The sequence below is a fragment of the Centroberyx gerrardi genome, chromosome 14 (genome assembly GCF_048128805.1).
Source record: "Centroberyx gerrardi isolate f3 chromosome 14, fCenGer3.hap1.cur.20231027, whole genome shotgun sequence".
Taxonomy (NCBI): Eukaryota; Metazoa; Chordata; class Actinopteri; order Beryciformes; family Berycidae; genus Centroberyx; species Centroberyx gerrardi.
This window is the reverse complement of record NC_136010.1, coordinates 16,028,766-16,040,830: the sequence shown is the minus strand read 5'-3', so window position 1 is coordinate 16,040,830 and position 12,065 is coordinate 16,028,766. Positions and strand designations below refer to the sequence as shown.

Here is a 12,065-nt window from a genome sequence, read left to right as displayed (position 1 = left end):
CATCATGACCACGCAGATGATCTCAATAAACTGTTTAAACAATGGTCCTGGCAGTAATCCTGACTACACTGACCATGTTGAGGAGACTGCAGTCGGGCCTCATACTAAGTAAACACTCCCCAGCTCCCTTGACCAATGTGGTTTTGCTCTTACTGTGGTCACAAATCCAAACCCGCTGATCGTCCTTATTTTCTGATCTGTTGTTTCTGCGGCTGACTACACAAAGAGCCCTACACATGTACAATATATACCCACACAGTTACACACATAGTATCACTCGCTCAGATAGACAGGGCTGAACGCATGGGAGAAGGAGTTCCCATGCCCTCCTGAGTCACTGCATATCGGTTCAGCCGGGTCCCCAGAGAGCTGCGGATAAGTGAGTGTTAGTGTTATTCCAGATTGAACTGCTTTAATGAGAGTCTGTTCAAACACTCCTCTGTCCAAACTAAACCCCCGGCCGCTCACACTGGACAGCTTGGGCACTGGCACACCGCACCATGTGAGTGACCCCATGATTCACCATTTTATGGCTCGAAATTAGCGGCCGGAGGCTATAAGACGGGATGGAGGTCGAAGGAGAATGAATGCAAGCTTTTGTAGTAGGCATTCGTGCGTGCGTAACGTGTAATCTTACCTTGTGGATCTCAGGAGCAGGGCATTGATCCTTGATTGGCTGGCAGTCGTCCCTGGGTTTACAGCTGTTGTCACACCAGCCACAGAGGTGGCCCTGGTCCTCCCGGCCCCAGCACTGGGAACAGTCCCAACTGCCCACTCCACAGTTATACACCTCCACTAAAAAGGGGGGGGGGGGGCAAAGGTGGAAATGACAGAGGCAGTGGGAGTCACTGTTATTGTAATAAAGCCACTGTTGAACAAAATTTGGCTAAATTGGTTAACTCGTGGTGCCATGGACTCATAGGTTTCTTTTATCGATTATAGGAACCATATGGCCTGCATGCTCTAGATGAGAAGCATAAGCATTTGTGGGATGATATATACATGGCTGTAAAAATAAATCAGAGGAGAGAGTAAGAGAGCTAGTGGTGGAGGGGAGAACAAAGCCAGAGAGAAACAGATGATTATGTTCATGTTCCAGTGTACCGCCCAATGAGAAGTCCCACTTGGATCTCTGTGTGTGCATGTGTGCATGTGTTTGCATGTGCATTTGTGCGTATTATGTGTATGTGCCCACATATGTGTGAGAATGCATATATGTGTGTGTGTGTGTGTGTAATCATAAATTTTGATGACTTTGCATGCTATGAAGCATCAGTCATGTACATTAACAATGCAGAGCTGTTGTTCACATGGTGCACACATGGTCTGTGAACAGTACATCTGGAACTGGGATAGGCAAGGATGGGCTTGTAGCTGCACTGCAGAGGAGATGCCAAGTTCAAAAACACTCACACCACTTATCATCATACCGCTGTTGTCATGGAGCTCAAATTTTATTTGCAACAATACACAAGTGCGTGGCTTGTAAGAGGAATTGGTGGCGCTTTAAATTGTAGCTCACTATGTTCTATAATTATGGGGTAATTAGACAGTAGCATAATATGATATTACGGTAAATTATCACTTGTTGGCAAATTATGTGTTGTTGTACAGAAACTACTAATATTGCAAGTGAGAGGCAGTCTGGACACTGTGTTTTTCCCGATAAGTGAGTCTTTATTATTCTCGCTGTGTAACCAAATCAGGCAATCTCACAACAAAACATTCATTCAAACTCAGGTGATAGGCATACTAAGGCAACTGTGTCAAATTTTGTCACATTTTGCTGCTGTCTAATTACACTGCAATTATGGCAGTCGAGCTAAAATCTAAAGCATAACTAATGACTATTCTATTTTTTGTCTGTTTTGTCACCATGGGTATAATCTCTTACCTGCCATGGGTACGGGGCTGTCGATGTATATATCGAAGTATCCTCTCTTCCTCAGGCTGAGGTGGTAAACCTGACTCCGCTGTGTAGTGTACAGCTACAGGACAGAAAGGTCAGAGGTAAGAGTGCAACATTATGGTTGTGCTGGGCAGTTCCTAAGTGTAAATGTGTGTGTGTTTTGTTGCAGCATACGTAATGCATTTACTCCCCCATGATGTTGCTCTAGATAATAATGGGTTCTTAGTTAACTTTTAAACAAGTGTTTAAAATGATGGCAATAACAACAGCTTACAAACAGGGGGTAAAAGAAACAACAAGGAATACAGTGAACCAGTAAATGTACAGGAACTGAGTTAGATCTTAATTTATATTTATTCCTGGACTGGGCAAATTGACTGTCATTTCTGTCTATACTTACTGTCACTCCACTGCACTTCACTGTTGAGCCGTTCAACCATGTGGCCTCATATCGCTGCTCGGTCCCAAAGTCACATTCCAGCTCCTCCCCCTGTTCAGCAAAGCACTCGTATTAAGCAACATACACATATTTAAACTATTATTACCAAGCAAATTGTTACATTATGTTCTTTTCAGAATGGTATCATCACCAGCGTAATACCCAAACTGAAAAAGACAGAGACAGAGAAGGACAGCAAGTCACCTGAAAAGTAATGTTCTCTCGAAAAGGTCTGGTAACCGTCGACAACTCTGAACGAGTTAGAATACCAGGAAACTAAAACAACCCAAGATAATTGTCCCTGCCAGGAAAAGATGCAACCCATTCATAATTCATATTCATAAACATCTGGACTCTGTAGTCCCACACCTCAGCAAGTCATCTGGGAGCCAGAGTAATGAATATGAATTCAGGCTTCATAAAATGAGTGCCCCGAGTCTGATTGAGCCAAAATATGAGGAGGTAAGACCACACAGACACTAAGGGCAATAGAGGATAATGACTTAAAGTGATGAAATCATGTGTCTGTGAATCTAGCTAACCACGATTTCACTATTTTTCTGTGATCTTTGCAACCAGAGACGCTTGATTTGTATTGCATATGGCAGTTTTTTTTTTTTGCTTTGTTTTTTTTTTTTTTTTTTCAAAAAACACATGTTGCAATGTTCCCTGTGCTTATTTGCAGTCTGAGCACTGATAAATACTGGAGGACAACGCTGCAAGGATCTGCTTGTTGCTAAGTGTTCGACTCTAAAGACTGTTTATCGTAGTTAAATTTAAATAATTTATTCTGAGGGTACACTGTGGTAAAAGTGTGGGAACTAATGCGAGTCAGAATTCACCACAGTTTCCAGAAGGGTCTGTCTGATGGTGCAAGGGAGATGTGATTGACAACACATTTCCTGCTCTATTGCATCACGGACAAGATGAAGACATTATTCAAACAACTTCAGTTTGTATAAACTTTCAAAATGAAATGAAACCTAAGAGTCATATGAATAGTTGATGATATCCAGGCTGACCTAAACGTGTGTGTGCGTGCATGTGTGTGTATGTCTGACTCAATGTCTGTCTCCATAGCAACACACCAGGAGAGTGTTTGAAGGGCCAGCCCGGGTTAGGCGTGAGACTGACCACGCCTGGCAACCAGTCAGCACTGGAATTTTCAGGGGATCCCAGTCACCCCCTTATCACTGATGTAGGATCAGCTTCTGACTCACACAGTGTGGATCAAAGACAAGATTAGGGGCTAAAAAACTGATCTGGAAGGAGTTGCTGATCATTAAAATGAACAATGGTGAAATAAAGCTCCTGCTGTGTGCGATGCCTCTGATTGACTGCACACTGCACACTCTGCTGACTAAGACAGAAGTCAGTCAGTCACAGTTTGATACAAGAAGCGGCCTGGACAGCTGAGAGGTGAGCAACATAAGCATTAAGATACTGGCTCATTCATCACTCTCATCCCTGTCTCATCCCTCACAGTCTCATCTCCCTTTGTCTCACACTGCAGAGATGACTGTACCTCAGGTTTTGTTCAGTCAGTGACCCAAATCAGCATATGCCAATATCCATCTGTACTTAACTCAGTTTGAAGCAAATAGACCATATGCTGCTGCTTAATTCCAATCAATTTCACATTGTGCAATTTGGACGAATTCCAAGTCCCCCTCTGCGGTGAAATCGAGTAGCTGGTGGTTTTCTACTTTACCTCATTGATGTTGCTTAGTGATAAGGTGAAGTCCTGGGTCATCCCCGACGGGGATGGAGGAACCTCTGTGGCAACCAGGCTGGGGCAGGAAGCAGCATTCTGGGGTGGGGCGGGGTAGGGGGGGGGGGAGGGGGGCGGGCAGGAAGTGACATATAGGAGTTAAAGAAAACAATGGATCCCCCGCACACATCCGCATCCCAAAATACCTGTCCTGTTTATCTGAAGGAGGAGGAAATGAGAGGGTGAAGTCTGGCTCTGAGGGAAATAACAATAGCTTCAAATAGAGAGACGATGAGGGATTAGAAAAACAGACCCACCGGACACTGTGATGGGCTCAGCAGAGCAGAAACACTGAGCTCCTCATCTCTTTATGACCTACATTGCAAAGCTAATAGAGTTTTCATGCTCAAAAAGCAACCTTCATCAATTTTAATCACTTAAAAGTGACTTAACAACACAAGCCTCTTGAGTTCTCTCATGTCTTTGTTTTGTCTATCTGGGGATCTCAAACAGCACGCCTGACTTGAATTTATTGCCTTTGTCAAGAAAAACACTATGATGTCTTTACTTGTTTGCTTATGCTGCGTAACAAAAAAAGCTCTTTTCTTTTTCAAGGGGTCTTGTGATATACAGCCGGACATAAAGCACTCACAACAGTAAAACTCTTTGACACTACAAGGCCAGCAGACCAGCAGCTGACCGCAAGGCTATGAGTCATGCAATCTTCCCCCCGACTGGGACCAGTAGTGTCAGTGGGCCCAGTCAGAAGCTCCGGCCCTGAGGCCAAAATCCGCTGGGAGAGCCCCTCCTCACACAGGCCATGGGACCTGGCTGGACATTAACAACTCACTCCCTGGCTCCCGGTCCGAAGGCAGCGGGGATAATCGGGTGGCTGACTTAGTCACATGACTGATGTTGTCAGGACCGTACACAAAGGAGGTGAAGGATGGTGTCTGGGGAGCTGTGATAGCTTTTAATGAGGCTGCACTAGTTAGGGATAAATTCTTGAGTTTAACAACCCTGTCACGAGCTCATGCCAAGCCTTTTACTCTATACAGTTTGTTTGTTTTATTTTACACCCTCTAAACTCATGGGTCTTTACACTGCCAAGCCTACATCTACAAAATCCATGCGTACCTACTTAAAATGACAGCAGATACGAGACCGCCATCAAAAATTTAGATTCACAGTGTAGAGTTATCTCTTCACCACTGGCAACAAGCAGTCTTGACATTTAGGCATAATTCCCCACAAAAACAGGGACACAGTGAATCTATTCTTCTACACGCTGGTTCCTGTGGGTATATCAAGCCCGACTGCCAGGAGGAGACACTTTAGAGAAGGTCAGGGGAGCTTTAAAATGCTACATTACCCTGTTAGGAGTCTGTTAAACCACACAACAAGGTTTTATGGCCGGTTTCAAAATATCTAAGTAGTTGAGACACTTGTAACCCCATACTTAATTACCACATGATTGCTCTTGCCTAACCCGTCTGGACTGAGATCGTCATAGCAGACTGGATTATGTACGCTCTAAGGCTGTGACTGCTGGGATCTTTTAATATCATGAGATACCCTAGGCGTCTGATTTGTTGATGGATCAGGGAGAATTACTCACCTCTAGCAGGTTGTGTGTTGAGTCATCTTTACTGGAGATACATGAGTGGCTCTGCTGGTCCCAGTAACACCTCCACCTGGTACTCAGACAGCTCACACATCTGACACAGACACACACACACACACACACACACACACACACACAGACGACAAAAGATAGAGTAATATTAAAATGAGAAACATCCCCCGAGAAAATGAAGTGGTAAAGTCCCACGCCACTGGAGCCACATATGTGGTTTAGGATCGAATCCTGCCAGAGATTTCTCCCCTGTGTTCCCTCTCAGCTGAATACATAAGGTGAGTAGGCGGCCCACTCTGCTTTATGTGGAGAAAAAACAAAATATCAGAGGCCGAGTCGGTTACTGACATCGAAGTTCAGTTTTAATAGAGGGAAGTAATGAATAGCCGCAGTATCTGACACATTCATCTCAGAGATAGTTACAACATAGCCAGGAGAGGTCAACCTGGGCCAACTTTGCAGAGACGGAACAAAGCATTTCTCTATAAACAGACAAAACGAAAAGCTTATGTGTGTGCATGTGTGTGCGTGTGCATGTGTGTGTGTGTGCTGTGATAAACCTCCCAAAGTAGAACACCTCCACTGAGTGTGTGTCGCTGTCTTGCCTCCGGGAAGAGACAGATGTCCCACACTAGCAATGATAGCGCCTCCAGTGATAGCGCCACTCTGAGGGGGTCTTTAGATTGGAAGGGTGGGGTGGGGGGTGGGGGGGGGGTGAGGGGGGGGTGTAAGTAGATGCAGAAACATAGGGGGTGACGAGTATGTGTGTGTGTGTGTGTGTGGGGGGGGGTTGCGGGGCGTGATTAGAAGCAGACGGCCCCCTCAAGGCTCTTATCAGCTACGTCTTTTTTGTTTTCCCCTAACTCCCTTTCTGTCCCACTAACTAACTAACATGTGTACACATAAACACACGCATGTATGTACATACACACTCACATACACACACATATACAAACACATTTATACACACGTACATGCAAACCACACACCACTCACATGCTCACTCTCTCCGCTTGACCTAACACCAACAGTCCGTACCCTGTAACCCTGCCCACCCCCAATCGTAATGACCACGCACACACACACACACACACACACACACACACACACACACACACACTAAATACACAGACAAGCTCGCACTCTCAGGGCCTCTCAGTGGACACAGCGCCTAAACACACATTCTCAATCATGTCTCTGTCAAGGAGAAAGACAGTAGTAAGAAAAGACCGGTTTCAGGGTACAGGGGGGAGGGACAGAGAGGGACAAAGACAGACAAGGAAAGACAGAAAAAAAAGGAAGGAGATGTGCCAAATTAGGGTGCAAGGGAGGAAGAGAGAAAACTCGAGACACAAGAGAGAGCAAGGGAAAAAGATTTAAAGCAAATACGAAAGAGAAAGTGTGTGTGTGTGTGTGAGAGAGAGAGAGAGAGGGCAGGTTAGGTGGTTGTCCAACTGGGCTGTTTGGTGAGAGTGGAATGCTATCGTCTGGTTGTCATTAACACTTTGCCTAGTGACCACTTAGAATGGGCCGTGGGAGAACTGTCTAAACACACACACACACACACACATAACTGCTGATACACACGCAAACTGATGTAGCGCCCACACAGAACTGTCATAACATGCGCAAAGAACTCTTTAGTTTCAACATATGCCCCCCAAAAAACTGAGGGACTGGCTCAAAACAAAAGAAGCTGCTATCTAGTTTCATTCAGGAGAAGTAGCTCATGAGGCTGTCTGTTCAGGGGTTATTAAAAAAAACAGCTTGAAGTGATTAAAGTCAGATAGAGTATAGCGGCTCCTCGGTTTGCAGCCCGACACTCTTCCTGTGAGAATGGCACTTAGCTCATTATCACCTTCAACAAAGCACCGTCTAATTTCACACTCCTGGACCTCACCGAGGACATGGGCCGTGCGCACATATTGGGTGTAGCCTTGCACACGCGTACATGCAACTACGCCGTTCACACCTTCAGACCATTTTGAGACGTGAACAAAAGGGAACACACCCAAACGGTTTCAATCTCAGGGGATCAGTCAAACACTCAGACACATACACACGCTGATGCCCCACTAAGCCTAAGATCTGCCAATCAGATAAAGTGGATCCCCAGATATGGTCCAACATGCAGGAGGAAGCCAGCTGGATTGCCTCCAGAAGTGAGAAGGCCCTCTTTGTGACCGGGACGCCTTCGGCCATACCAGCCGCGCTCCTCCACAGGAACAAACATCAACACGACCAGCCAGACTTCATACATATCCGATTTCCTTGGGCTTAACGTTTACAGAATATTAATCCCACATTTGATCTTGTGTTGAAAAACCTTGAGCAAGCTAAATATAATATAAGCCATCCTAGAAGACGTGTCGGCAGTGTTTACCCGCTAAGGCCTAAATAGACGACAGGAAAAAAAACAAAAAAAAAACGAGAGGATGAGGTTAGGGACAGAGTGGAAAGCCCTCGGAGACGAACACAGAGTGGAGAGGCTTTGCTGTCTTTTCTGCTTCCAGCTACATGTGCACATCTAGAATGCAATAGAGACTCCAGCTGACATTTGGCCGACATTTGAGTGATGCTCCAGCTTGGCAGAAGCCTCTGTACAGGGATGGCTGTAATCTCAGTTATTGGTATTTAGGGCCCCATTTGAGAGATGTTTGTTTTGGAGGATCTTGCGCAAATCAAGTGAGGTCAATGGAGGACGGTGTGGGGGGTAAGTGTGTGTGAGGTTGGCACTAAGGGAGCCAAGGGATGCTGTAGGTTGGCCAAGTATCACCAACCCTGAATGAATCAAGAACATGACGATAGCTGTGTGACTCACGATGTCTTGGGGTGAATCGCTCCAGTCCTCTCACAGTCATAGATGATGAAGCTGCCTGATACCACGGATGTGCCGTTCACTTTTATCGCCACGGGAACGGTGAGATGATCTGGAAAAACAAGCGCATGTACAAACTGCTGCCTATTTCAAGCATTTGAGATGATATGTCATAACACAAACTAGTCGGCACAACAGCGAGATATCCTTGAGCTATATTGATTTTACTGCGTTTTGAAATGTGAACGGGGGAATTACATTTGCTTTAACACAGTTACTGTACTTTTATTGTGTGTAGAGTTATGACGGAAGCCGCTGGCACAGAGCCAAATGGATGCCTGTTGGCAGTCTCACCTCGGCCAGGAGGGATGGGTGGGTAGTTTTCCCGAGGGAGCAGGGGACAGGTCTGGATCTGAGCGGGACCGTAATCCAGGTGCACAGTGGCAGCTGTGGAAACACCCAGTCCATAGTCACACTCCACCCGGGAGCCCGCCAGATCAGGAACACTGCCGTTTATCAGAATGCCCACATCCTAAGGGAGAAACAGATATAAGAGAGGATGAATTTAATGAACAGCCCATCTTTACATGAATTACAAATCCAGTTCTCTATATGTATGTACTGTATGTCTAAGGTAGAGGGCAAATGGTGCTGGCATTACCTCAAGTTTGTTCAGGAGTTCAGGCAGAGGAAAAAGAGAAACTAATGTGTCATGAGGAAACAGATGGTACAGTGCTACACTCGCATCTAAATTTGGCTATGTGATGAAGTATGACAGACGTATAATGAGAAACATAACACCTCACTGACATGAATGAATTTCAGCAAAAATATTTCCATGTGTGAGAAAAGCAGGGAAGGGGGGCAAGCAGGGGAAGGTTTTTGAACACAGAGAAAGAGCAAAATGACATACAGCTTAACAGATATTAGCTGAAGTGGCCAGCAACATGTGGTAACATGTCTTACAAAAATCTGTTCTATTGTCTATTGGAATTGATCACTTCCTGGCAAAAGCCCCGACTTCCTGCTTCCTGCCTGCTGCTTCCTGTTTGGGAGACAACCTTGAGCTGAGCTTCCTGCGGCTCTGACTGCCTGTGGACTGGGCAGCTGCTGGATCTATTACAGCCAGCCAGCCTGACCCACATACTGAGCAAATATCCCCAATTAATGACCTATCTGGAATACTTCAGCCTCTACTAATTATGAGTACTAATTCAAAGTCAAATATATTGTAAGTGCCAGAATTCTGTGAGTCTAATTATCACATCGTTATTGATATTTTAGCATGTGAGGACATGATTAGATATGTTGACTGCGAGAGCTTATTAAAAACAACAGTAAACATCGTCGCCCCCCACAAATGCAGGCCCCCCTTGGGCCAATCAGTAACAAGATGCATCAACCCTCCAATTTTGATCACAATAGCACCGGTGGTGTAGCGGTGATGGCCTTTCAAAGTCTGAAATTTTAACCTTTAATTATAGTGTCCCCATCAGGCCAATCATGGCGCAATGGCACAATGTAATTTTTTTAAATGCCAGAACACAGTGCCAAAATACATAATCAACTTTTGTAAAAAATCGGACCAGTGGCGTCTGAGATATCCACTTGAGTTAAAAATTCTGACCTTTAATTACAGTGCCCTCATTAGGCCAATCAGTGTAGTTTGTAAGGAAAGATGGATGTGTAGCAAGCTTCGTGTCAATCAGACTTGCGGTGTAGGATCAGGGTTAGGGGGACAGCAGTAGTGAAGGGTGTTAATGTTACCTTGATGTCTGCTGACAGGCTGATCTCTGGGGGGGTCAGAGTCATGGATGGACACTGCTGAGGGCCTTCACTCATGCTGATCCAGGAGCGTGCCAGCGGCTCCTGAGCACACTCCCTCTGGATGGTGCATCTGCACAAAGGACAGAGGGTGACAGACAGTTTAGAGCCTCAGTGAATCATATTATTTCTTGGGTGCAGGCGAAAATTACAGCACAAAGAGACTTGATATCATATTATGAAGTTTTCTGCACTGCGTACGTCGTGGTAACAGTGCGTTGACGCTGCAAGCAACTCGAGAAACCACACCACATATTGTTTTCTACGACCAGAAAAACATCAGCTCGTTTCCTTTTTGGTCTGCAGTGAAAACCTGGCTGCAGCTGAACTGTTGAGTGAGACTATCCATCAGCAGCCAATTACGCACCATATACGTTGGAGTATGTCCCGCCTGAGAACACATGAGCCTCTTACATAATTGCTAGCCGGAGCTACAGCTAGTAATCATCTAGAACAAATCAGCCATTGGACAGTCACACTGGGATGTGGTCGCTAGTGGCGTGAACGCAGAGTAAAGCATCCAGCATGATAAAAGACCAATGCCATGCATACCAGACTGTGCTCCACAATGATTCTCTAAGGCCAACATTTTGTCCTCTGTGAGGAGACTGAGGACATACTTGGTGTTTCTTTTTATTCCAATACTTGACGAATCCTCACCGTTGGGTTTCATGGTCTGCTTCCCACAGATTTATGAGGCGCTCTGGTTTCCTAATGTCACATTCAGACCTCGGCTGTCAGTTTGTCTGGCTCAACACAAGAGACTGCTTGACTCTAGGTCACACACATCACCATGGCAACCCATCCCTCAGGCACTAAGATCAGGGGCCAGTTACCAATAATTGAATAAAGGAACTACCAGCCTGACTCTTAATCTGTGTGAATCAACAGTCTGTGTGTGTGTGTGAGTGTGTATCGGTGTGTGTGTGTGTGTGTGTGTGTGTGTGTGTGCGTGGACATGCATACAGGTGTGTATGCCTATCTGAGTATAATGTATGCCTGGGAGTGAACAAGTGTGAGAGGGCATTCATCAAGTAGGGTGGCCTCATATTCTGACTTCTGTTTCACTAATAAACCTCAGCAGCCCCTTGGCACAGTGCTGTAGTTCAGCAGCAGTGCAGAATGCAAGGGCAAAACGACCTCAGACTGAGGAGAAACCAAAGAGGCCCCATTTAGCCACGTCCTAACACACCACATAATGAGTTTGGCACATACACTTCCATCTCACACTTTCACAGTTGTTTTAAAATAGGGTGTGTGCGTGTGTCTGCGCCTGCTTGCGTGTGTGAATGCATAAGCCTAAGTGTGAGTGTGTGTGTCCGAGGAGAGTGAATGTCCAGATTCTCAGTCCCACTGGCACTGAGGGACTGAGAGGGGCCGTGAGGTCAGCTGCTGAACTAAGAATAGAACTGTAAGGCTGCGCAAGCCACACAAAAATCCCCTAGACACAAACAAACTCATAAACTCTGAACACAGTATCTCAGCAAACTCAACGACCACACTGGAACAGATTCACCAAAAAATCTAATACACTGTAAGCCATCGGCAACTGCAGTATAGCGCCCCCTGTTGAAGTACGGTCACCCCACTCATTGGATGGAAGAACATTTTTCACTCATTTATTGTCTGAGCTTTTGATACAAGCACTGACAATATGTGACAGCTAAGTAAGTGTTTTGAGGATATTTCCATTTAGGATGTTGAAACTGCCTCTTTGAGTTATGATGG

The 12,065-nt window shown here is 45.5% G+C and overlaps 1 protein-coding gene across 1 annotated transcript in view; it reads right to left on the bottom strand.

The window, feature by feature from the left end:
- plxnd1 (plexin D1) overlaps positions 1–12,065 on the bottom strand; it is a 56,193-nt gene that overhangs the window by 32,604 nt on the left and 11,524 nt on the right. Inside the window, exons 5-12 of the mRNA XM_071924543.2 lie at positions 10,281–10,410; positions 8,868–9,045; positions 8,517–8,625; positions 5,678–5,777; positions 4,060–4,158; positions 2,310–2,399; positions 1,895–1,988; positions 638–795 (exon numbers count right to left, since the gene is read on the bottom strand). Of these exons, the coding sequence (XP_071780644.2) occupies positions 638–795; positions 1,895–1,988; positions 2,310–2,399; positions 4,060–4,158; positions 5,678–5,777; positions 8,517–8,625; positions 8,868–9,045; positions 10,281–10,410 (958 nt within the window). The remainder of the gene's footprint in view (positions 1–637; positions 796–1,894; positions 1,989–2,309; positions 2,400–4,059; positions 4,159–5,677; positions 5,778–8,516; positions 8,626–8,867; positions 9,046–10,280; positions 10,411–12,065) is intronic.